We start from the raw sequence: 27906 nt of genomic DNA on the forward strand, positions 1-27906 counted from the left end.
AGAAGAAGTAAGACAGTCTTCCTTTGCTACACAGGACGCCGTGCCCTATCAACTTCCTAAAGTAACACTGCTACAACTAAGCCTTCAAGGTGTGTTCTGTTAGCTTCTGGGCTCTCCCAGCTGTGCCCACCAAGAACCCTGCACTTATCCAATCCGATATCAATCCTTTTTTCCCGGGGACTGCCTATAGTCCCAGTAGTTATCACTATTCTCTTCAGGCACAGCTGGGACTATAGACCTGCCAGCAAATTAGATTAGCTGGCAATTCTCTGGGGCCAAACTCCCAGTCCCTGAGTCGGTGAGGTGGTGAAAGTCCCACTCTCACCTTGTTAAGGCTGCCCCAGTGTATTATCACTGCAGGGCAGCTGGATTTCTGGTTGGCAATGTACCTACCGATGGACTTTTAGCTTCGGCACGTGATTAATGAAATATCCATCTATAGCTGCACTCTCACAGCATGCTACCAGCTGAAGCTGAGCACAGGGAAACAGATATGGTACAAACAAAATCATCGATTGATGCCATAGAGCCAGCCTAAAAGCAAAATTCATTGTTTAAAATCTTTCTTGAAATTAAAGTTCAAGAATCAAAATATCAAGCACCAATGAATAGATACAAATAAACCATTTGTTTAGTATGAAGGAAAATGCAGAATCGATTAAGTTCAATTGATAAAGAACAAGACTGATTGTGAGATATTGCTAGAACAAACCTGTCTGTTTTAAACATCAGGGTGCAGATTGTAGAGATTCAAAACCTTTTCAACAAAAGCCATTGTCTTGGTGTTTTTATTACTTAAATGTTGGCCGCAGAACTTTGTTTCAATTACTGATTCATGCAGTGTATATAAATACTAAAATTAAAAGGAAAATTGAAAAATTTAAACAAATTTCATTTAAATAACACGGTAACATGTGCCTGTATATTTGACATGTTGAAAGTAAAACATTACACTAAAAGGAATCGCAAGAACATTGCATGAGAGCAAATTCAAACAGCAGGAAGAAAAGTATGGGCCCAAAATGCAACATGAACTCTGCTAAATCACCCAAATAAGTCTACTGTATCAAGAGGGTGACTAAAGGTCATTTATTTTCTGACTTCTGTTATTAATATACAAATAAAAATGGTGAAATAAGGCAATTCTACATAAGAGGCACAAATGTAAATACAGTTGTAATACAGTGTGATTTCAGAACAGTAACGTGAAGTGTAAATGATTATTATCTTTAAAGGGGCTGTAAGTAGCTGTCTTATATGCAGCAATTTTCCTTGCTGATGTTTGTATTTTCCCCTTTTAAATGGGCAAAACTATTCTGAAAACCACGATGATGCCTTACTAAACAAGAAATTTTGGGTTGACAAGACAGAATATTATTCTGCTTTCTAAAAATATTATCATAATGATTAGAAAGAAAAACCAATGAAAATCCTCCTACAACCATCTATTCAAAGGTGATTCTTCAAATTTGCCCTGTTGCTAGACCTTCAGGAATCCAATTTTAAATACATTAAAGCCGTGATATCACTGAAAAAATGTACGTGCAATCTTATTTAATTATATTATGTTAACCTTCATTAGCAAATCCACTTATTTGCATTTTTGTCACCATTTTTCCTTTAATATAAATTTCAAAATTGCATAAAGGTAGAATTTAATTTAAAAATTATTTTTGTTTCACGTATTCAGTGAAACTGCATTAAATTGTTTCTGAAAATGTAAAATTAGCTTCTCAATTATTTTATTTGTTTTATAAGTTGAATCATAAAAGTTGAATCATAAAATGACCTACATTACATGAAGCAGCATTCAATTATCTAATACCAATAAACCATTGGTTTTGCTTAAGATCAAAAGATTAGAATTTTATACCTTATTCATTTACTATTGGTCTAATAGTGGATAATGTCCAATGCTGCTTATATTAAACTGCTTAAATTGGAAGTATTAGATTTTAAAATCTCATTTATAGAATAGTAATTCTCATTTATTTTAAAGTAAAATTTGTAGAAAATGATGTAAAACAGAGATATCTGTCTGAGGACAAAGGGATCAGTAACTCAAGATTTTAACAAACATGCAGAGCATACAATCTTGTAATTATCTCAGCAGTATTCATGATGAAATTTGCATTTATCTTCCAAATTAGCATCTTCCTTTTGTTCAATGTTGTATACTTATAATTGCAAGCACAATTTTTTAGATTTCATATTTTGTTTTTAAGTTCTTAATGTAGCAAAATCAGCCATAATGTTGTATCACATTAACGTTAATCAAGAAATACTGTCATGCCATGAAGGGACAGAAGCAACCTTTTTAAATTGAACAGTTATACTGAACACTATTGACTAATTAAATGCATTGATTTATAGCTTTCTGCAGCCTCTTTGACTAGAAAATTATCTTATTAAAATGTTATAAGTTGTAGCATGGTTAGAATTGGGTCAAAAACATTTTCAAAGTGCAAACAAATCAGCCATAAACTGGATGCTACTTTCAATGTTTTGTTTTAACAAATCAAGACTTAAAAATCCTCAACTCCACTATAAGTATGAAAATGCAAATATTCTTTTAGGTCATTCTGCTAATTTTGAGTTCATTTCACTGTACGTAGTACACCAAAGTATTAATATTAAAGCAATACTGCACACTCATTTTCCATTTTCAGAGTAGCTATTCAGCTAATACAATATGGCAAATATGATTTATTTTATATGTTCAAAAATTCTTTGAAAAAGTTTTTGGACAAAGAAAGAATGACCAGAATACTAATCTACTTCTCTCTACAGTAATGTTTGCTAGTTTTTCTGACTTTCTTTTTGTCCCTTCACAGTTATTTAGTCCATTTTTCTGCAATTCATGTTTCTTCCTGTCACGTGGATCTTCCAGAGCTCTGATACACGTGTGCTTAACACATAACGGGTGTAAATGGCTGACTGGCTGAACTGATCACGACCACCCATCTAATATCAGACCTAAAGATGCTCTGTTTTGTTCCCCTAGCTCAGGCCTTGTTAAATCTTTCACTATATTATGTCCTGAAGTGAGCTTTTGAGTGTGCTATTAATTATCTAATGTTTGCCCTCAGAAACTGAACTTGCATTTAAGTTTCTACTGATGTATTTCTGCTATTTCATAATGTAAAGTGTGAAATAAATCTTATAATTTTTGTTTTTTTCACCTCACACATGATAATTATTGCTATGTAACTTTAAAACTTCAAAAATAGCTTGAAATGAAGGCAAGTTTCAGACCAAATATCTATAGATAAGTGACCAAATAAGAAAATCATACAAGCCAAAGGTTTCAGGTTTGATCCTCAAGCTGTACTCATTTATTTGATCTCAGCTGTAAAGTAGTTGGGTGTTGCAGCATTCCTGGATTGGTGGATGGGTGGAGGCAGGACTGGTCACCAATCTCTTGTCACAATCTTTTTATCCTGCTGGATATTACACATGGGTGAATAATGACTCAACTGAGATACCATCCCATTAATGGTGTTTCCCAGTACTCACTGCCAATTCCTGGACTTTGGTTCTTGGTTTTACTGTGCGTCCATTTGCCTTAAAGCTGGGCAAGGGGCTAAAGTCTTCGTGAAAGAAGAATGGGATGGGAGAAAACTGATGGGAAAACATGCATTTACATAATGTCTTCTGCGAACTCACGTTGTTTTAATGTGTTTGACAGCTAATGTGTTATAGTCACTATATTATGTAGAGAAACATGGGAACCAATTTTTGCACAGCAAGTTTCCATAAATAAAGTGGTTCCAGCGTTTGCCCTCTTTAAAATTGATCATTTTTGTGTCATTATTTTGAAAATGGAGAAGTTGAAAAGTAAGTTGTGGAGCAGGTGACTTGAAGAGAAATCACAACGTGTCTGACCAAAGTAAGGTGACAATAGCAACTGTTCACATCGTAATAGTGAATCAGGTACTTTGTATTTATCCTTTCAGCTGCAGGATAACAATATTAGTGCATCGGCTCTGCATTTAAATTGTCAAAACTATACTCCCAACATATTTGTGGGCCCACATTTTGATGCATCTAAGACTGTGACAGCAAGATGTGATTTTAGCTTTGTGAAATTAAGGAGGTGGTAGATAAATACCATTTTCCTGTGCCCTATCTGACAGAGTTGCAGATATAAAAATGACGTGAAAGGATTGCACGGTGTTACTGCTGTGTTATATTTTAATTCTTTGAAGGGTCATCCAGCATGAAAGCTTGTAAAATGCACGCCACTCCTTCATCAGTAGAAATATTTCTAAATTCAACAATTCAAGACTCAATTACAATTTGGTAACTGAAGAAATTTTATTTATTACTTTGCAGTGTTAAAATTGAATATTGCAATACAGTAGCATCAATTTAATAACCAAGAATATTTGTTTAGTGTCTGGAAGAAAGAGGCAACTACACGAGTGCTTAAAAAGGGTTAACTCACTTTCAGCAATTTGCTGTATTTTTCAAAATTATATTTAATGTCTCTCTTTCTCAATGCAGGCTTGGAGAACCACCTCTAGAGCAAGGCTGGATCCCATTTATTGGCAAAGCATTTGAGTTCCATCAGGATTCTTTAGGATTTCTCATTTCCCGTCAACAGAAATGGGGAGACGTCTTCATGGTCTATATCGCAGGTGAGTTTTCAAATAGAGTGCAGCCTAGAGCTGCCACTGACATTTTGTGCCATGAATTCTGCTTTGTTTATTTTGCGGTACAGCTACCTGATCCAGGAATTTTCTAATGACTGTTGTATTTAAGACAATGGCAGTAAAGGTTCCCCAAGAAAATTGTACAGTCGCACAATGCAGGAGCTGACAGACGGTTGACGATTAGCTGTGGCAATGAAGCTCAGACTGTCGTCCCATCCATGTGCAGACCATTCTGAATGCGGAAAGCTGTGCTGATTCTGCCATGGAATCGTGTTTATTTTCCACCTTAAAAAGAACTTGTCAAAAAGCTTGGGGAAAGCATGTATTTTTTTTTAGCGTAATTAATGCGTTCCAAACCAATTCACATGGAAAACACAAAACGATGCTTGGAATTGCTAGCACGGCGGAGTCTTGGAACACGATTCCGCTGATTGCAGTTTCCGACATGACGAGCAAATGATTGTCGTGCCCAAAAGTCGCAAGGGACATGAATGTCATCTTAATAAAGAAATTAAAAAGCACATCTTTCTGCGAGAAACAATGTAAATTTCTGACCTGTCGCAGAAAATAGTTCTCTAATTGGTATTGTGTGGTGGTGCAGCAGAATCGTTTTCCCTAAACGTCATTCCAGCGAAGCAATACTGTACATCATTGTCAACACTTCAGTGAAATCTTCCTAATAAGAGAATGATTACATAAATGCTGTGTTTCACAAAAAAAACCTACCTTGTTGAATACATCCAGAGAAAGGGGATTTTTTTTCTCCCCGCCCCATCTTATTTTGTTCCACTAGAAACGAAGTACAAACGCCAGAAAAGATAAACTATTTCCAGTTGATGCACACAACGTGCATTAACAGATTTTAGGGAGAAGGGAGCGATCGGATTATTGCTGAAGAGTTTTTAGGTTTTATAAATTGAAATATTCACATAGAAACATTTACACTGATCTAGTATGTACATGCATATTGTCTTTAAAATGTAGACAATAATGTGCAGTTTGCAGTTTTAGCATCAATTATTAATATTTATTTGAGTCCTCCTTTTTTTATATTGGGAATGTATAACCTGTTTTTTCACTTTTAGTTTAAACACTGTAGGGACGAGATCTTGTTTTTGTGAACCCCACGTATTACAACACCATTGCACTCACAAGTGCCATCCAGAGATGACCCCACTGGACTTTGTGGGGACAGTCTGGGAGCATCTTATCTGTGTAGGATGGACAGGCAGAAGCACCATTTCAGGTATATCTCCAGAGCCCACCTTCCCACTGCAGCCAGGTAATTTGTTCTGTGCTTGTCATGGGGAGAGACAGAGTGCCAACCATGTCCTCCTCCTACCTTTACATAAGGGAGCCATTCATTTAAAAGTTTTTAAGATAAGTTTTTCCTTTTTCTGTGTTCAGGACCACTTCCCTGACTTAGGCTGCATGTGTAGGGCACTCGTGTGCATCTGGAGGCCAGTGCATCTTCATTCAGTTGAGATACTGGCATCCACAGATTGAGCCAGTCCAACAGAACCTCCTATTGTAGGGAACCTCTGCCCTTGGAAGTGCCCTCTCATGACATTTGCATTCTGCCTTCTACAGGCAGATGGAGGCTGCATATAAACAAGGTATCTATGTCTTTGCCATATTTTAAGGGATTCTCTTGGTACAACCATTGGAATTATTGGGGCAGGCTTTCGAAATCCCAGAGGAATTTCAGCCCCTATGTCTTTTTTGGTTACCAAGTCAATTGTTCAAGTAACCATTGAAATGCAATAAATCGCTTTAGTGAGCACCCATGATGAGGCACTATCAAAATTTAAAGGATGCTACTTTTAATAGCTGTGAAGGTATATGCAGGGTTGTGAACCTCTCTTTGATCTGTTGGCAATGAAATCTGTAATTTCTTTTCTCATCCGCATGTGGAAAATGGAGGTGTTGTGTTTCCAAGTCTTTCTAGGTAATTAACATCAGCTGGAAGCTGGCTATAAACTACCCCTCCCTAAAGCTCATTTTATCTAATTGTTCATCTAGTTTAAAAAAATAGTGTTGATTTATTAGTGGTGCAGATGATCTAAAATGATCCAAAATAGATATGGTCAATAAAAGGTTCACAGGTCACATAGAATCATAGAATTCCTACAGTGCAGAAGGAGGCCATTTGGCCTACCAATCCTGCACTGACAGCAATCCCATCCGTGCCCTATAACCCCATGTATTTACCCTACTAGTACCCCTGACACTAAGGGACGTTAGCATAGCCAATCAGCCTAACCCGCACATCTTTGGAGTGTGGGAGGAAACAAGAGCACCTGGAGAAAACCCTCACAGACATGGGGAGAACATGTAAGCTGCACACAGACAGTGACCCAAGCCAGGAGTTGAACCTAGGTCCCTGGCACTGAGAGGCAGCAGTGCTGACCACTTTGCCACTGTGCCACCCACGTGTTACAAAGGATACAGTTTTGATGTGTAGCCCACATCAGGCAAGTGGTGGACAAAGCACATGGAGCCTGCCCAGCAGCATTTTGATGACCATTTACATTTTCAACGTGAGCTTCCCATTTCCACGCTGATGGGATTTGGAGGAAAGAGGCCAGCTGCTGGGGTGATGCACAGTGATTTTGGCAATTAACTCAAGATACAATATTGTCAACCAATCTACACACTTACAATTTGCAATGTCTTTATGTGATCACACAGAAAGTGATATGAAACAACTTGTTTCCCTTCATGCTGGGCTGTGTTTCTAACCATTTTTTGTTTTATTTCTTGTAGGAAGGTATATTACCTTTGTTTTAAATCCATTTCATTATCAGTTTGTGGTTCAGCATAAGCAGTTAAACTTTGATGCGTTTTCATTGAAGATATCAGCAAAAACCTTTGGTCACCCTTATCTAAATGATCCCAAGATACCAGTGTCCAGTGAAGAGATCCACAAGCTCTTCCACTATCTAATGGGTGAGGAGCTAAATATTTTGAATGCAAGTACAATGAAGAATCTTCAGAAGGCCCTGAAGCAAGAACAGATGAGGCCAACAGATTGGAGAGTAGAGAATATGTTTGATTTCTGTTGTCGTATTTTATTTGAAACCAGTTATATATCTCTGTATGGAATGGCTCCCAAGGATGAGTCCAAGCAAATCGCCGCGCTAAGAGAAAAATTTCTTAAATTTGACAATATGTTTCCCTATCTGGTTGCGGGGATTCCCATTGAACTTCTAGGCAACACCAAAATGATACGTAAGGAACTGATCAGCTATTTCACATCTGGAAAATTGGATCAACGGCTAAATATGGCAAATATAATCAGAGAGAGGAGGAACTTGCTCAAGGGGTACTCCTATCTTCAGGATCATCAAAGGGCAGGTAAGGAAATTTGAATATATATACGTATATGGCTGTACACAAATTATCTTTGGTTGCATTGCCATATTTAAACAATTACAAAAGGAATGCAAGTTCAACCTTCAAGCCTATTCAGGCCATTTTGAGGAATTTACAGTTATGCAACACAATTCACTGCTTCAGATTTTTCAGTAGTAGGTGTCACAGTGAGTTTGAATGCTATGCCCTACACCACTGAGGCCTGACTTTGCGATGTAGACCATTGCAATGTCACCTCTATAATAAATGATGTGTCCTGATTGAAATGAATCATGGACTGAACAGCTTACCCAAAAAAGTTCCACCATACTAATTGGCTATTTCATAGAATCCCTCCAGTGCAGAAGAAGCCATTCAGCCCATCAGGTTTGCATCGACTCACTGACAGAGTATCTTACTCCGACCCTTTCCCCAGCCCGATCCCCATAGTCCCATGTATTTATCCCACTAATCCTCTAGCCTATATATTTTAAGGGGCAAATTGGATGGCCAATCCATCTTGCCTGCACATCCTTAGACCCTGGGAGGAAACTGGAGCAATGGGAGGAAACCCACACAGAAATGGGGAGAACATGCAAATTCCACACAGTCCCCTAAGGCTGGAATTGAACCCAGGTCCATGGCACTGTGAAACAACTGTGCTAACCACTGTGACACCATGCCACCCTCTTAGATAAGATGAGAAATCTTGTATTAAAAGCAGAATTCCATGTAGTTGAGATGACTGAGGATAAGTGTGAGGCTGCATAGTATAAGGCTAATGTTGAGGCTTATTGTTCAGCAGAAAGTTGGACCAGCTAAAATATTCAGCTTCCCAATGCTATCATTCACTATGATTAGCCTGAATTTAATTTACTTTTTTTGGTTAACATAAAGTCCATGCAAAGATAAAACCTGATTTTGACATAATCTGCACGATGTAGACAAGTGGCTAAAATGGCGATCAAATTCTGCTGCTTTTCTGATGTATTTGGCGTCACTTGCCCCAAGCAAGTTGGTGTCTACTTAACATGGGATGATTGGAGACCTGCAGGCCACCAAACCAACAATGAAACATTACATGAGCAAGTAGTGTGGCCAAAGTAAGTTAAGTTTTTAAATTTTGGGAAGGATCCATTGGATGTCAGGAATGGAAGTTGAACTGTGCAAGGATTCCATGGGCTTTCCTTGTTTCTTTTGCCCTATCCTGCATCAGGGACCTGGGTTCGATTCAAAACCAAGGAAATTGTCATCAGCTTCAGGAAGCTTAAGGAGAACATACCCCTGTCTACATCAGCGGGGACAAAGTAGAAAGGGTCAAGAGCTTCAAGTTTTTAGGTGTCCAGATCACCAACAATCTGTCCTGGTTCCCCCATGTTGACACAATAGTTAAGAAAGCCCACATACGCCTCGACTTTCTCAGAAGATTAAGGAAATTTGGCATCTCAGCTATGATTCTGATCAACTTTTACAGATGCATCATAGAAAGCATTCTTTCTGGTTGCATGACAGCTTGGTATGGCTCCTGCTCTGCCCAAGACTGCAAGGAACTACAAAAGATTGTGAATATAGCCCAATCCATCACACAAACTAGCCTCCCATCCATTGACTCTAGCTATACTACCCGCTGCCTCAGCAAAACAGCCAGCATAATTAAGACCTCACACACCCCGTTCATTCTCTCTTCCACCTTCTTCCATTAGGAAAAAGATACAAAAGTCTGAGGTCATGTACCAACTGACTCAAGAACAGCTTCTTCTCTGCTGCTGTCAGACTTTTGAATGGACTTACCTTGCATTAAGTTGATCTTTCGCTACACCGTAGCTGTGGCTGTAACACTATATTCTGCACTCCCGCTTCCTTCTCTATGAATGGTATGTTTTGCCTGTATAGCGTGCAAGAAACAATACTTTTCACGGTATGTTAATACGTGTGACAATAACAAATCAAATCAAAAATCAAATCAAACCAGCTTTGCAATCTGCTCCACTGTTGAGTATTTAACTGGTATCAGGAACTGTTCACCTGGGTTCCTCTAGACAGTTCTGAAGTATTAAAATGAGGCCTAGGAGGGGCTGGTGCCAACTCTTCATCTCCATTCCATTGATATATTATAATTTGGGCTCCTATGGCTTTGTATTTTGTCCTAACATAATTAGTCAGCTAGCCAGGTGGAAATCCTGAATTATAAGGAAAACATGTTTAGAGGTAGTAGATGCGTGGAGTTGTTATTGAAAATGTGTTTCATGTTTGTGAAATTCTGAGGAGCTTTTTTTGTGTAAACTTTGGGAAAGAATTTTTTTTCTCATGTCAGCTAGCCAGGTGGAAATCATGAACACCCGAATCTATTAGATCACCTTGATATATAGAGTATGGGGAAATCATAAAAAGGATAAATTAAATTTATGCTAATCATAATGAATGATGTCAGTTTTGGGGAACTAACGAAACAATAGCCCTCAACATACAAAGAGGTCATGGGGATGCCATGGTGGCACAATAGTTAGCACTGCTGCCTCATAGCACCAGGGACCTAGGTTCAATTCCTGGCTTGGGTCACTAGGGGATTTTCACAGTAACTTCATTGCAGTGGTAATGTAAGCATGCTTGTGACACTGATAAGTGAACTTAAAAAAACCATTTGGCCCATCAAGGTTTTGCTGGCCCTCTGAAGGAGCAATTCACCTAGTGCCTCCCGTATCTTTTTCCCATAGCCCTTAAATTCTTCCTTTTCAGGTAATGGTGCTGTTCCCTTTTGAAAGCCTCAATAGACCCTGCCTTCATCACACTCTCAGGTAATGCATTGTAGATCCTAACCACACATGGAATAATTTATCCCTATCTAATGTGTCAAGACCCCCTCATGGTTTTGAATACATCTATCAAATCTCCTCTTGGCTTTCTCTTCTCCAAAGAGAACAGTCTCAACGTCCCCACTTTTTTTTATTAATTAAGTTCCTTATCCCTGGAACCATTCTCATGAATCCCTTCTGCACCCGTCTACTGCTTTCACATCTAGGTTAAAGTTTATTTATTAGTGTCACAAGTAGGCTTACATTAACACTGCAATAAAGTTACTGTGAAAATCCCCTAGTTGACACACTCGGGCGCCTGTTCGGACGCACTGAGGGAGAATTTAGCATGGCCAATGCACCTAACCAGCACATCATTCAGACTGTGGGAGGAAACCGGAGCACCTGAAGGAAACCTACACAGACACAGAGAAAATGTGCAGACCCTGCACAGACAGTGACCCAAGCTAGGAATTGAGCCCAGGTCCCTGGTGCTGTGAGGCAGCAGTGATGACCACTATGCGGTGTCCCAATCACTGTGTCACCATGCCACCACATCTTTCTTGAAGTGTATCCACTGGAACTGGATGCAAAATTCTAGTTGAAACCAAACTAGTATTTTAAACAGGTTTAGCACAGCTTCCTTGTTTTTGTACTCTGTCCCCATTAATATCAGGATAGAAGGGCAAATCACCATTGTAACCCATCCAGATTTTATGATGCAAATAGTTAACCTATTTGGAAGGGGGCTGATGTAGATGGTCCAATATTGATGCCAGATACACACAATTATATTGTAAAGTATTTTAATGTTAGGTTAAAGCACAAAAATAATTGAATTGTTACATTTAGGAGAAGACAATTATTTGACCTTGAATGTTTTTAAATCTTTGAAAGTAACCTATATTGTAATATTTCCATCCTGCAAAAGCCTTCTGGGATAATTGAATTCAACTTTTTGCTGATGTGGTAAAACAAGGCTCTTATTGCTGATAATGAAGCAGATTTAACGGAGCCACATTTATACTCTCTTTCCCCCCTCCCCCTTCCACCCCCCTCCCCTTCTGTGTAACATTGCTTTGAAACTGTCCTCATTAAGCAGAAAATTAGACTTCAGAAGCCTATTGGTCCTCATTAGCATTCACTGATCCTTGGCTGGGTCTTTGTCCTAACATCTTTTAATTAGCACACTGCAAATCTAATCAGTGTAATAAATGCTATTAATCTTCCTTTTCACTTATTTTCTCGCAGCACATCATTTTGCCTTCCTGTGGGCTGCTCTCGGAAACACGCTTCCAGCTGTATTCTGGGCCTTGTATTATCTACTGAAGAACCCAGAAGCCCATGCAGCTGTGCATGCTGAAATTGAGCATGTGTTACAGGCAGCAGGTCAAAGACCGGGCCCTGACTTCGACATCAGCCTCAGCAGAGAAGATTTAGACAGCATGGTGATCCTAGGTAATTCATTTAAAATGCAGCCAGAAAAGGGCATGTACAGTTTGTTATCCCTGTTTTGGACATTTGGAAAACGCATTAAACACCCACTTTCATCAATTATGCACTCCCTAAAGTACTATACAGATATTTTGATTTCTTGTAAACATCAGTAGATAAATTCAGTGCTTCTGCTCTCCCAAGCTAGAGTTCCGGTGTTGTAGGCCCTACTCTCAAACTCCTGCTCTTTTTTTCGCTGTTTGGAATGTGGCATGGCCAAATATGCCCTCAACAGTTAAGGACAAAATTTCCATCAAGTAACTGGCTGAACTGCCCTTTCTGATAGAAAGCTAGGACTGTTGTTTAAATGTTTAATGATTTTAATTCACATTTTAATGACATGCTGGAGTCTTCTTTCTGCTGGTAATGCTCTTTTGTAGTATATTCATCTTCTGTAAAAAGCAAAAAAAGGAATTTGCAAGATCCAGATTAGCCCCTCACTGTATATTGTGTCTAACGTTGAATGAGTTGAACCCTGAATAAAAGGGTGACTTCCTCTGTTGAATGTTTAAATTTATCACAAAGTAAGTAATTCTCAATGTAATTGTTCTCAGAAGTTTGATACAATTGTGAAAGTGATTGAAGGTTCTGAACCTTATAGAATTGTGTCTGCAAAGCCTACTCATTTGCTCACTGTTTCAGCTATGTTTGCATCTCCGCAGTTAAAGAACATGCCTCCTCACTCTCACAATTGTTCACCTTTGCATAATAGCTATAATTCTTGAAAGAAAAGCTGGATTCCATGTACTATAGCCCTTAACTAAAAACATCCGGTACACAATGTGTTAAATCTGTATATTGGATTTGACATACATTTTGGAATGAGAAATGAAGACATATGATCCTTTTAATCTTGGGAGTCAGCAAAACGGAAAAAAAATTCTCTGAGGAAATGCATGATCTCATTTGAGAACAGCAATCACACCTTATCTGACATGAGCTTCGAGACTGCTTTAGGAAACAGTGGTTTAAAATTGGGATGCTCAAGAGGCATTGAAATGGAGGCTGACTGCTGAAAATTATGACATTGCTGGGCTACTAAGTACAGTAACCTATCAATGTAACTTTTTCTTATGTCCTTCATGCATGTGATTATCAGCCGAGCTCATCTGGCAGCACCGTGGTGAACGAGACGGAGGACTGTGGGTTCAAACCCCATTTTAAAACTGAAACAAATTTAACTTGACGCTCCATGCAGTACTGCATTGTTAAAGCTGCCGTGCTTTGGTTGAGATATTAAACTGATGCTCTGTCTGCTGGTTGAGGTGGATTTAAAACATCCCATTGCACCTCTTGTTCTATGCAAACTATTGCTACATTTATCCATTTTAGCAGTCCATCCCAAAATGCAATTCTTTGGATGTGATGTCATGAGCTGTTATGTAAATATATTTTTTTGTACGTGTGAGTAACTTAATAGAAGCCAAGTGAAACATTCCTAAGTTGTCCTTTGTTACAAGAATACTTCAGGCTCTTGAAGGCACTTTACTATAAGGCCTACTCTATTAATTGAAATCATTTTCTCCTAATTAAAGCCATGGCAGCAATATTTTAAATGCTGAGTTTTAAAATCCACACCCACAGGATATTTCTCCAATCAGAAAACCCATCCCTTGAAACCCATCATTTAGATATTTTAAACAAAAGTAACAGTACTCTGATTTTTGACACACGCCAAAAACTATTTGTAAGCTCTGGCTCACCTGTCAATCACAATGCCAATCTGTCAGGCACCATTTAGGCAGCTGCTTTCCGAACGTGCTGCACAGTGACATCAGGCATCATTGACATCATCATGATTGACAAGTGGCCCAATGTTCACAAATAGTTTTGGAGGCTTTTTATACTTTCTTCGGAATAGGTAAACCTAAAGGCTCAGTTCATGAATTGTGGGGGAAGGAATCCAAGTGGTGAATGATTTTTTTAGCTATACTTCACTGAGCAATTATGATGGACATGTAAGTAGAAAATAATATTACAGTAAGTCTATCCCCCCCACCCCCCACCCCACTTTATGGCCTTTCCTGACCTATTGTGTCACAGTTGCTAGTTTATTATATAGTTTGTTCATCTTGGATCTGCATAAAATATGCATTTTATGAAACATCACTTTTCGTTTTAAAAGTAGTTTTGTGAAAATCCATGCAGAAGTGGCAGACATGGTGGAAAAGGCACTTCTCTGAACATTCTGCTTCTACGACATGTTTTCTTTAGTGCTGGCTAAATCGCACTTCGTTAATCTCCAGAAAAAGGCATTAGCTATAAAATGTTTTGGGATGGACTAAGGACTTCTCAACATTAAACAGGATCAGCTTTAAAGTTGATCTGTAATGAGTCTACTTATCTCATTCACCCACAACATAGAGTTTTACTTGTTTTCAATAGATCAGGATTGGATTTTATAGTAATCAGATTGGTTGTCCCTCCCACCTGCCAATCAACTTGTGGGGGGGGCGGTGCCAAGGGGCTAGTTCTCAGCTGAAAGATGGCAACATGCGTCTAAGCATCGCAATATGTGCTTCAATAGAAGTTATGTTTATCTGCACCAAACCTGCTCCTCCCTCACATTGTTCCCGTTCTTGATCTGATAATGTATCAACATGTTTGTGTAAACCAGTATTGCCAAAACAAGTGTAATGTAATATCAATTTTTCCTCACCTGAGTCAAAAAGAATAGGTGAGTTTTTTTTGTGATCTCATAATTTACATAGCAGACTGTGCAATGAAATTACATGATTTTTTTTAAGGGAAGTCCCATCGTCCTGGAGTGATTCCTCCTTATTGCTATTTTCTTTTATTGTCAACTTATTAGCTGACAAATTGAAAATAATTACTATGGGGATCCAGTTGATCATTGATCATTTACTCTTCAGTTTTATTGAACCTCTTTACGTGATTCATTTGTCATGCTGCTCCGAAGTTTTGAGTCAGGTGTTAAATATTAAAGTCAATAATGATCTTTCGTCTTTGTGCAATCCTTTATTGCAGTATCTGATTGGCAATTGGGTTTCAAATCACCATACAGTGTTTCAAGCTTAGAATTCAAGTTTAGTTTTATCCCTGTTCGTCTGCCTGTCAACAGTTACAACAAAGTCTCAGCTTCACTTCTGTGGTTTGCTTTATTTCTTACTTTTTTGAAGAATACGTTTACTTCATGAAATTAAGAGAGAATATTTGTGTATTGATTGTTATCTCGTAGCTTTTGTAGAAAACAGTTGAATCTTGCTATGCACAGTCGACCACAGCAATCATAACAGTTAATAGCCTTGCATAAGGCAGAGCAATTTCACCATTATTACCACATAAGGAACAAAAGACTTGTTTGAAATTTGAATGCACTGGGACATAGCTGTAAATTGACTTCTGTTACATTTGTACATAGATTGTAGGTGAGATTGTAACTTCCAATTTACTAATTTATGTAAATATGTTCTACAAGATTTGGCCTGTAGACTTAACGTAATGCACATGTCATCCAAGAAAAAAATAGGAAATCTTTTACTGGTGCTGCAGCATATTTTCAAAAGGGACTGTGAATATTTCTTCTAACCTCAGCATGCACCCTGCAGTTTAGTCTCCAGTGTTTTGGGGCAAGCTAAGGGGCATGTTCACTTGCTGTCTAGCTATCCCGTGGTAGGCTTTAAATTGGTTTGTTTGTTCGGTACTAGCACAGAAGCAGATGTTGCTCCACTGCACTGGATAATTTACTATACCTCTTGGTACTGAATGGAAGACCTCCCGTGCCACCAGCTGATCTGTCTGTTGCATTGGATGGCTGCTTCTGATACATGTTAAATGCATGCAAGGAAATTGTAAGCAGGTTGTTTGGATTGATGAGGTTTTTTTGCATTTTATTTTTATATTTGGGGTTGTGTGTTTTATAGAAATGTGTCTTTTAATTTGTCAGCTCAAACCCCATAGGCCTGTGTTTCTCCCTTGCTGATCATCATCTGACTCATTACTTTTGTCATTTAATAATTATCATCATGATTGCTCAAAGCCAAAGCAGCCTAACCTCCCACATGTAGCTGGTACTGTAAGGTAAAACAGATTTGTCATTTACGATCTGACCACGAAGACACACTTTGTGCTCCATTATCGTGATTAACTTCTGCATAAGATATGCTTGCCCAATTGTCATTTGTGATACTACATCAGCCACTGACTGCCATGCTGCCAGGGAGAATGTCAACCAATGGAATGTGACCATGTTGCTTGTGTGCTAACTACTACACTACCATTTCACAGTTGTGTGCTGCAGTCATGAGATTTTTATTTGTTTCGTCTGATTTCTTAGGCAAACAGTAATGTTTCACTTGTCATCTATCATTTCCCAAGCACATACTAAAATGGTTTATGCACACTGTCTTTCTTGTGGCTACGCACAGCATGAGGGTAGGGGGTAGACATTTTTTCGTACGCTGCAAAGTTTCGCTGCCAGAACACTGCCAGTTAGAATCTATCGTGTCAGGTGCCTTGTGGCAATCCGCAATCCAGGCTTCATTCTGGATCCGCAGTTCTGCTCTGGCTTCGTCACCAACAAACCGATTTGACTCTGCCTGATTATAGTAACGAAGGCAGTCCAAAAGAATATGCACAGACTCACTGTACGTCACATTGAATCACCGCGCTGACCACACAGAGCTGACCGAAGCTTCATTCCTTTAGACAAATGCACGCTTAAGGAAAAACCTCCTGCGAGAATGCATCCCATGCCACTTTATTTTCTGTGCACGCTGCAACAGATTTAATGTTTACTGAAAGAACAGTTGCTGTTTACTTCGGATTAGCACTTGCAGTTTTTTTCTAAGCTTCCTTTTTAGCAACGCGATGGTGCTTGGGATTGCGAGTGCAACTTACTTTACGCTGCTCCCTTTAATGTAGGTGGTGAGTTTTGTAAATTTGTATCATCCACTGGATGTAGCTCCATTTTTCTGCTTTCACGTGATGATCAAAAAGAATCAAGTTGCTAAATTCAGTATCCAGATATGCTGTTGGAAAGAAGTCAGTTTTGATTACATTGTGAGTGTTGCAACCCTAGACAGGAGCTACATGCTGATATGCATTCTATCAGAATGATTTATGCAAATTATGCACATTATTCCCATAGGAATTCTTCCTTGAACTGCCAGGATAAATTGCCGGAAATTAGCCATAAAATCTGTCGAGCAGGGAACAAAAGTTGAAGGCCACTAGGATTGCAAGGACATTGGGTTTCTGGAGCCTACTAGCATAGGGTGGTGCATTCAGATTGAAAAGGTTTTCTAGTAGAATCTGAAAATTTGCAATTGCCATTTTTACCAGAAGGAAACCTTATTTCTCTTTTTGTGTTGAAGTCAAATTAATAAAGTACTGAATGTAGCCTGTGTATCATTCACCATGCTAATAATTTGAAGGATCTTTCCAAAATAGATGCTAAGTTGTGGATACAAAAAATGTACTAGTCCTGAGACAGGACCTCACTAAAATTCATGATGGTAACAATGTTTTTTCTGCATCCTTTCCTTTTGTCCATTCTTACTCTCTCGTGTCTTTAGGAAGTGCAATAAAAGAAAGCTTTCGATTATGCAGTTCCTCTATCAACATCCGAGTTGCCCAGGAAGACATCACCTTAACGTTTAAAGAAGAGCAAAGAATCAAGTTGAGAAAAGGGGATTGGATAGCCCTTTATCCTCAAATTCTACACATGGACCCAGAGGTTTATGAAAATCCTGAGGTATGCGGTGCTTTGCATGTGCTGCTCATTCAGTCCTGCAGCCATACAGCAACAAGCAGGCCTTTTGTTCTAGTGTCGCTATTGCTCTTTCTTGCAAAAGGAATCTCTCGGCTTTTGAATAGCGTGTGGTCGAAGACCTGCAGGTCATTGAATTTAGTGTCTCAATAGAGAATATGGGAATAAGATTGAGTAGCCTTGCTTTGAAAAGGATTAACGTTAAACTGTGAATTGATTGGCCTGAAGTCAAGAAAACTCTCAGCTTTGTCAGGTAATGGATCATTTGATGACCAAGGAAAAGGAAGAATAAAGAACTGTGTCGGTAACAAATAAGCTGCACCATTTAGTTAATTGTGCCAGGGCATCATTGATTCCAAAAATTCCTGTAATAGCCATATGCTACTTCACTTCGCTTCATAAGGATTCTCCCTTTTTGCGATCAATTGATATGGTGGCGTGAACTTGAGATTGTGAAGCTGTTGCTCCGCAGTGAAGCTCTGAGGGTAATTGTGTCATCTCCTTGTATTTTTTTCTGCAGCCAGAGTTAATGAATATCAAAGGCTGGAAATTAATCCACCATGGCACAGCCTTAATGTGGCTTCAGAGATTCACCACCTGCATGCAAATTAAATGCAATCAGATTCTACATTTCATTTGGTGAATTGTTGCTGTACTAGCATTAACACTAAATTATGAGCCGAAGTTGGAAAGCGGGGATGACCGTTTCAGCAGCAGCAGTGAACACTGCTGTCTTCTTTCTCACTATGACCTTCCCATATACATGTGCACATGAATGCATTAAATTCAGTTATTAGTATTAATTGACGGTTTTTATTCGAGACAAAAAATTCAATCTGGCCAGCATTTAATTTAGTACATTACATACTTAGTACACTAAATCATGGTTAACTGCCACTGAATACAACTAGGTAATATTGTTTAGTTCATGCAGCGTAACATTAATACTCTTTCATAAATGTTGTCATGAATCTGTACCCTGGATTACATTGACAGATGCTGTATGCACTGGTAGCTATGGTGGGAATGAAAAGAAAGCAAAGAATGCTTCATGCCCATCTCTCCAAAAAAAACCTCTCAGATCATTAAAAAAAAAGCACTAAGTTCAAAGCTGTAAAGTGGTTTCTGAGTTCAGATGATGGTTGTAAATTGTTCAATCATATTTAATGTCACCTGAACCCTTGGAGTTTGCTTCCAGGTATTCAATTGTCACTGACAATAGTTACACTAATTCAAACTTACAAACTTAAGCATAATTTTATCGATTTCAAATATATGCATAGTTGCTTGATTTTGATATTAATGAAGGAAACTAAGACTCAGAGTGACTTGAATGGGGTTATAAATCTGTCATTTATTTGAATAATTGTGAGAGAATGGAGTGCTTTCAGTTTATAAATCCATCAGAATCTCAGGACTGAGGATATGGCACAAGAAAATGCCAAAGCCTTTGTTTATTCCACAAATGAAAGACCAAGACTCTTTTAACTTAGGAAACACTATTACAAAAGAGACAGTAGAAACCAGGAACTGGTCCCTCTCAAATAGATGTTGCATCAATTAAAATTCTCAAGGCCAAGATCTACAGATTGCTTTGTTAAGTAATAATGAAAAAGCAATTGGAATAATGGCAGATAAATGGAAATAAAATATCAATGAGCCATAATCTAATTGAATATCAGAACTAGTTCAAGAGGCTGAATGGCCTTATCCTATTCCTAGAGTTATGGAACACAGCATTAACAGTTATATAAGTTTATAAGAGGGCAGTGTTTTAGAGCAGTTTGTATAGGTTTGCTGTAGCGCAGTTTATATAGGTTAGCAATAGCGCAGTTTATATAGGTCAGTGATAGCGCAGTTTATATAGGTTTGCGATAGGACAGTTTATATAGGTTTGCTATAGGATACGTTATATAAATTTGCATCCTGAGAAATGAGCACAACTTACAACAAAGTCTAGTATGGTATTATTTTGTGTGGTGTATGTACAACTTCTGCTGAGACCTAAAAGGAAACATAAGTTTTTAATGCAAGATGGTAACTTGCTTTGATACCCATTTCAAAGCACTATGTTGTAGCAAATCAGAACACCTGGAAATTTAACACTATGATTGGAATTTTCCAGTCGTTCATGCACCGCCACAGCTGCAAGTCAGGACGGAAAATTTGGCGCTCAGCCAAATCTCCATTCACAGCAGCAGGACCAGAGAATCCCAACGGCATCAATGACTGGAAAATTCTCTCCCACAGCTCTTGAAAGGTCATTAGTTTCTATTTATCTGTTAGAGGTTGCAGGGGTTCAGTGTGGTGTATGGCCTTACTGAAGTTTGTTTGGATTTACTTCGTTGAGGAATTGTTAGTCCAAGTTTATCTTGGCTTGCTAAGTTTTTTGGTCAGTTGTGGAGCATGAGTGAACAAACGTCTACTTAGCAGTTTTTTGGTTGCTGTTTCAGAATACTCACAGGTATTTGTGGCAAAAAGTTGGCATGTCTGATACTGGGAATGAATGTACAGCTATATAATTTATTTTCCCATTGAGCAATTTTTGTATAAATTCATGCTCCATGTTTGTGCAAAACAAACCCACTGTTCTGGCTCACATATATTATGTGAGGATATATTTCTTCCCCAGCTATATCTGTCATGTACCCAATGAGTTGATTACTTTTTCAGATAGCAATATTTTTGTTAAGTGACAGGAATAGGTTTTAGTCACAACTTACGATATTTGACCTGGAGGATAGCAATGTCCATGAGTACCATATAACCTTATATTTTTCTGCAATTTGTAGGAATCTAAATAGTCTATGAACAACTCCTATGTTGTATTCTAATTTCAGGCCTATTACTTTTGCTTGTTAGACCAGTGTCTTAGACACTTGGAATGATTTAGTGTTCAAAGTAGATATGTAACACACATCCAGATTTAAAGTTTTATCTTTGTTCTCCCACTTAGGCGGTACATAATATATTTAATTTCAGATCCTGGCAAAGCTTGTGTTCAGATTATACTTGGGGTTACAGAAGGGCCACTAACGCTTGACTACTGTCATTATTTGATTTGTTATATATCACTACTATGTGCCCAAAAATAGTTTGTTTAAAAAAAACAATTTGAATCATTTTGCAAAAATGATTAAATTTCTGACTATTTGAATTTTTACATTCCTTTGAAAAGCAGTGTTCTTTTTTTGAAAATGTAAAGATAATGTGACTAAGGCAGAACATTGAGTTTTGTGTTTTTTTGGCTATTCATTTTAAGTACATTATAATTATAACTCCATTTTGCACAGCCATTACATTAAAGAACAGTGTTCAAGAAAACTTATCAAATGATTGCCTGGAACAGACATCACAGAATTCAGCACATTGGACAAAAATAACCTAAATATTCAAAACCTAAAGTTATTCACATATCTAAGAACACTGAATTAAATTCTAGAGTGCCAAGTTTTTGCAGTGGCTCAATAGAATATTTGGCAATCAATAGAGAAGAGAGAAAGTAAAAAAAGAGAGTTGGAGAACAGATTGTGTTCTACTTTGTGGTAGGCAGATTTGAATTTTCACAGTTAATCTGAATCTCCAGCTTTTTAGTGCCTTTTCCAAACCCAAATGAAATAGCATCGCTTTTTCTGGCATTTACTCAGTTGAGGCGACATTTCACAACAACCTATATCTTTTTCAGCTATCATATGCAGGTTAATGAATATATTTGAAACTGACAAACCTTCTTATGAGTTATAAATTTAACAGCTTCATCTCTGTTAAGGTCCACAGAAGCAATTGTTTCATAAAACCTACAATTGACGTTTTATTTTCAAATGTGTTGAAGTGCAATCCAACAGTTGTACACATATAGCTATCAATTCAAAAACAATTTGTTCAATCTTGTATTATTTATCATTGTACAATTTTCTCATTTTTGCTTTGCGTGACCCTTTTCATGGTCGCAATGTTGCCAACTCTTTGGCACTTCATTCAATTAGCCATTCTGCACATGAAAGCCTAGCCAGTAAGCATTGGCAGAAAATCTGGCTATGGAAGGCACCACAGCCAAGGCCAATGCTCTTCTTACCTGAGAGTCATGCACATGCATTTTCCATGAGTGACTGTATAAAATTTGGTGAACAAGAAAATTAGGAGGAGTCTGTCTTCCATTATTGCTCAAGACAAATTTCAGTTTCTTACCATTATATTGAAAGAACATTCTTTTTAATGTTTATTTTTATATATTTCCAGGTGTACAAGTATAACCGTTTTGTAGAAAATGGAATGGAGAAAACTGCCTTTTACAAAGGAGGAAAGAAGCTTCGGTATTATTTGATGCCTTTTGGTTCTGGATCCAGTATGTGTCCTGGGAGATACTTTGCAGTCAGTGAGATGAAAATGTTTCTCTCAATAATGTTGACTTCATTTGACATGGAATTAATTGAAGGGGAAAAATCAGTAGGACTTAATAATGACCGTGCAGGACTCGGCATCTTATTGCCAAATTCTGATGTCCAGTTCCGTTATAAATTGCATCAGTGAAAAAACATGTTAAAATGTTGTTTTTGAACTGGGAAGGTTATATATTGGTAAGTCAAAATAGTGTTGCATTTGCATTCTTATACTGGCAGATGAGGAATGATGCTTGCTGACTTTCACAAACTCAAATCTTGGAAATTCTATCTAGCATAGGGTGTGTTATTTTCTACCTTTGAGTAGAAAAAGAAAGCAACTTTTCCTTGCAAGTACTATTTCATTTTTCTTTGTGTTCACAGTAATGTAGGATTCCTAATAAATTCCAAGCAATGTGTGACTTCTGGAATATCTTACCTAATGCTTCATCACACTCACTTGAGATAGTATAGATTTTATCAATATCACTGATATGGATTTTCATTCAGCACAAATGTTTATAAGGGATTGAGCTGGTTGAAAATGGTAGTACTGGGCTGAGATGATTTTCCATCCATTGGAAGTCCTGTAGGGGCTCTTAGCTCTAAAAATGGGCATGGGGAACTGGATGCTGCCAATATATTTGCAGGGACGGTGAACCTGATTCTCTCCTGCACAGCAGCACCTCTCACGTTCCAGTGCAAATATTAGGTTTGATGGATTAGGTCTTCCCTGTTGGGGGAATTTCCCAACTTGAGCTACATGCCTTCGTAATGAGAGTCTGGCTCACTGTATCTCACTGAGGTTGAGCTTCTGAGGATGCAGGCTGGATATGCCCTGCTGCTGAGAGTTCCTCCATTGCCTCTTTCTCCTCCCTCTGCCAGTAACTTGCCCTCCTCTGTGTTCTCATTCTCCCTATCATGCTGCACGTGAAAATGACTAGAAACTGCAGGAGCAAAGATCAAGACAAGTGGTGTGAGCAGAAACCTCAGTGAGAACAAAGCCTTTGTCATGTACCATCCCAGCCATTGTGAATTTCAAGTAACATTACCACCAAAGACTCCTACTAACTCAGCAATAGCCCATAGAAATCAATCAGCAACTGATTTGAAAATAGTTGGCAATTCCTTTTCATAACTTTTGGGGGCATTGGGATGGGGCTGTGGTCTATTTCTTGCTTCTGAATGCATGTGTAGCTGTGTGAGATTAAAAAAAATTAGTTGGCACATTAAAGCACTAATAAAGTTAGGTGAGCACTGCACACTGGCCAAGGCATGATCTGACTACTCTGCAGATGTCTTGTGCGCACTCTCAGCACATGCGCTAGCAACTTATCTATTATGGTACCTAACATAGCCTGCACTATGACATCAGTTTGGACCAAAAACTGCACTGCAGCCCTGAAAATACAGGCACTGCACAACTAAATGTTTTACAACTTTACGTGAAACCTTTTAGAAACACTAATATATCAAATTCTAGTCACCAGACTTCAGGAACGATATCTATACCTTAACAAAAGAGAATACTGAAGAGTCACGTGAATGACACCAAGGATGAGAGACCGCAATCAGATAGAGAAAATGGAGAAACTAGATGTTGTCCATAGAGCAGAGAAGGTTGAAGCGCTCTGACGAAAGTTTTCAAAATCGTAAATGGTTTTGAAAGAGTAATTTAGAAGGATGTAGATTTAAAGTGATTGGCAAAAGAACCAGAAACAACATGAGCAAGATATTTTTTGCAATAACTTGTTACTGTTGGGATGGTGTTGGTTACAGATTGATATGTCTTGAAAAAGTCTCCATTGTCTTCTATATGTTAACTGTAAGCCTTTATTAACTACTAGAACTATTTACACCTACGATAAAGAGTACAAGCTTGGAGCTTCCTTTACATTTATATCAATACACATCTCTGATTAATACCACATTGATCATGAGTCTCAGTCATGTGTCTTCTCAGATTATTGTGTGAACACTATTGTACGTAGTCCCACATTAACCCAAATGCTCCTTCCACCCCAAGTGTTTATCCAATGTATTTATGCTAGTTTGCTTCATGTCTTACATTGTTATCAGTTCCATACATTTATATTGCTGTTACTACATTGTCCCCTCACTTCAAGTCCTTGAATTTAAATATTCAGGAGTCTAAAGGCCTTATAAGCCTTCCATATCTCAGTTCTGTTGGAGGAATGGTAGGCTCTGTCATTGCTATTGACTTAGAGATTGAATTGGCATCTGAGTATGCTTTCATTCTTTTCTTCCATTCTCTCATGTTGAACTGTATTTGGTTTGCCTGGCTGTTGCTTTGATGAATGGTTGCTGCTATTTGATCCTATTTCTTGTGTGGTGGATGAATATTTTGTTTAGATCCTTGTTGTTTCTTTTTCCTCTTCCATCATCATATGGGTTATTTCTGTGGCTGAGACAGAGCATTCATGTAGCAAGAGGAAGACTTAGTGGTATGTCCATTACTGCTTTTCAATGTCGGCCACAGACAGCTGCTACCAGGTTCCATTATGTCTTGAGGCTTTGGCATGCCAACTAGGAGTTACATTGTTTGCAGGGTGGTTGACCTGCTGTACTGTTGTTGGGGCCTCTTCCACTGGAGGCGTTTTGCTTATGTTCTGTGTTGTTGGCTGGTCTGATTATTGAGGGTTAACTGGGATCTGTAATGAGAATGAGCAACTTGCTCAGCAAAGACAGAAGACAGTTCAGAGCTGAAGTCGCAGTCAGGATACTCTTTGATTACTCAGAAGCTTGCAGTTCTGTTTGGTTAATGAGAGTGATTGCCTTGATATCATCTGCCGTCTTGAGGAAGTTGAATGCTATGCAGGCATCTCTGCAAGAGACAGACTGGTTATGGAGGATATACGTCAGCTTGAAGATCTGTTTCCTGCCCTACCTCAATGGTTCCAATCATATCAATTTCTGGAAATTGGATTCCTCTGGTCCTGTAGAATGGTGTGTCTGCTATTTGAAGCCAGGCATCTTTGGTTCTTTGTCTGATAAGATTATCATATTAGCTCCTTTATTTAATTTAAATTTTGTTTAAATGATCATTGACTGAAATGTCCACATTCCAAAATGAGAAACCAAGATCTTTGACTTCACCCAGGAAGCATGGCTGTGTGAATCTGGGCTTGCGGTCTTGACCTTGTGGCAATCTTTTGACCTTGCACGCATTCCAGAGCTCTTGCCTTGCATAGTTTGCCATAGTATCCAATCATGTTGCACTGGAAGCATTGGGCGGCACTTGCTGGGCATTGATCTAGCCTGTGGGGATCTTCATTCCTCAGCAATTGACATGGTTGCTCTGCAGGTTGGTCCAGCAATTGTTTTCCCTGGCTTGGAATGTCTCTGTGGCCTAGCAAGCTGGACTGAGTGTTGGTCTCCGCATCATGTTTTATCTTTTCCCCTGAATATTGTTCTGTCCTACTCACTAAGTTCTGACTTTCTAACTATCTGGATTGTCTTTTCCAGTGTTAGATCCTTCTTTGCTTGTAGGAGGTCAAAGAACACATCAACTTTTACTTCTACCCTATTAATTAAGACTTCAAATCTGCACTTTCATAATTGTCTTGCCATCCGGTACAGATCAATGATGAATAAATCGACTGCTTACTCTGGCAATTGGACTCTCTCATAAAATTTAGCTCTTTGAGGTATGTTATTGATTCTTATATTAAAATAAATGTCAAATGATTTTAATACCTCTTTGAATTTTGCAGATAATTTGCTAATTCTTTGTCTTTTCTGCAATTGGGCCTATCAAGTAAAACAGCTTGTGATTTGTCTGGGCCTTGGATTAGTCTGAATTGACTTGGAGTGTGGAATTATGATCCATGTTAAAAAATTTTAAAAGTGAATGTGCAGTTTTAAAGCTGTCCATATTGCAAGACAGTACCGCTGATCACTCGACAATAATGACATTTGCTGCGCTTGCCACTTTTGGTGGAATCTGTAAAATGCTAACAGCACTCTTCTTGAAAAGCATTTTTAACAATGGTTGTCTGGATCAGCTGCCTGCTGACTTCTTTGGTTCTGCTGTTTACTTTGTAAACTGTTGAATCAGTCGAATTGGAGCATCTGTTTGTTACTGAGCTGGGCAATCACAACATTCCCAGCATAATTATTTTTTTTTCATTGGTTGGAAGCCATGTTTCCAGACTTTGACTCAGGAAATGGGTTTTAGTACAGGTTTGTTTCAAATGGTACTTCTGCACTGAGTTACTTGAGGAGTCCTCGAGACGTGCTGCAGCCTGGCATTTTGAAAGATTTAACCCACCTTTGAGTTGACTCTGCAAAGTGAAGATTTTTCTGTTGCAGCTCAGGAATGTTAGATTCCTGTCTTCGGCTTCCAAACCTTTCTTTGAAGCTTTGTCTGGCAATTTTCTCTCTGCACATCTGCTTCTTCTGAAGCTTCTTTCTAGTCAGAATGCTCCGTTGAATTTTTCTCAGTCTTCCAGTATTTTCAGTTTGTTTCTGCATTTGAGCAAGGTTCTGGGTTTTTATCTGCCCACTGCCATCATGTTGGGAGGGTGTTGGTTACTGATTGGTATTTCTTTAAAAAAAAGTCTCCATAGTCTTATATAGGTTAACTATAAGTCTTAAACAACTAGAACTTTTTGTACATGTACAGCGAAAAGTACAATCTGGGCGCTGTCCCCATGCTTAGGTCTATATCCATCTTTGCTCAACAGCATGTACTGACCCTGTGTCTGGGCCATCTGCCTTCTTCCACACTGTGTAGACGGTGCTTTATTCAATCCCATGTTAACCCTGCTTCTCCTGCATTACCTGGAAGACAATGCCTGAAAGGATGGCAGAAATGAATTTAACATCACGGGTTACAAGGAAATTGGATTAAAAAAATGAAAAATTGCAGGGCTATGGACAAAGAGCAGGGGATTAGGATTAATTGGGTAGTTTCAGAAGTCAGTACAGTCAAGGTGGATCAAATTACCATCTCGTGTGCTATGTCATGAAGGGATTCTATCATTAAAATCTCCTTGCATGTTAATTTTGGTGTGAACACAAATTTTGGTGTGAACATGATGGGTATATTTAGTCATGATAAAACTGAAATATATTACTTTGCATTTTATTAATTTTTCCAATATTCTTGTAAAATGTTGCAGTTACTAAACTGCAGGAAAAGACTGTCAATCCACAATCCATTACACAGTGTTTTGTATTTTGATGTACGATTATGTTGGTATAAGAAAATAAAACTTTTATTATGCTCTGTCTTATACTATCTCTGGAACAGCAATGCTACTGGCTCCCAACTGTTAAAAGACTAACATATGGTTAAGAAATCTATTTTGTGTGAAAGAATTACTTGCATTTACTTACATTTTTTATTGAGTTCTGTAGTTATATCTTAAAATTTAAAAAGCCTGAAAATGTAGTTGAAAGAGAATATCTGTAAGGCTGCAATTATTACCCAAATGCTCTTAGATAATTGTAATCTACTCATGAACACAGCTTTCTGT

The 27906-nt window shown here is 38.3% G+C and overlaps 1 protein-coding gene across 1 annotated transcript in view; it reads left to right on the forward strand.

The window, feature by feature from the left end:
• cyp7b1 (cytochrome P450, family 7, subfamily B, polypeptide 1) overlaps positions 1 to 27668 on the forward strand; it is a 203536-nt gene extending 175868 nt beyond the window's left edge. The window contains exons 2-6 of the mRNA XM_080194168.1: positions 4507 to 4640; positions 7422 to 8012; positions 12053 to 12259; positions 17833 to 18011; positions 22266 to 27668. Coding sequence (XP_080050294.1) covers positions 4507 to 4640; positions 7422 to 8012; positions 12053 to 12259; positions 17833 to 18011; positions 22266 to 22556 — 1402 coding nt within the window. The 3' untranslated portion in view covers positions 22557 to 27668. The remainder of the gene's footprint in view (positions 1 to 4506; positions 4641 to 7421; positions 8013 to 12052; positions 12260 to 17832; positions 18012 to 22265) is intronic.
• Positions 27669 to 27906: the final 238 nt, after the last annotated feature.

This window comes from Carcharhinus amblyrhynchos, chromosome 8, assembly GCF_965287045.1.
Source record: "Carcharhinus amblyrhynchos chromosome 8, sCarAmb.v2.hapA, whole genome shotgun sequence".
In the NCBI taxonomy this organism is placed as follows: domain Eukaryota; kingdom Metazoa; phylum Chordata; class Chondrichthyes; order Carcharhiniformes; family Carcharhinidae; genus Carcharhinus; species Carcharhinus amblyrhynchos.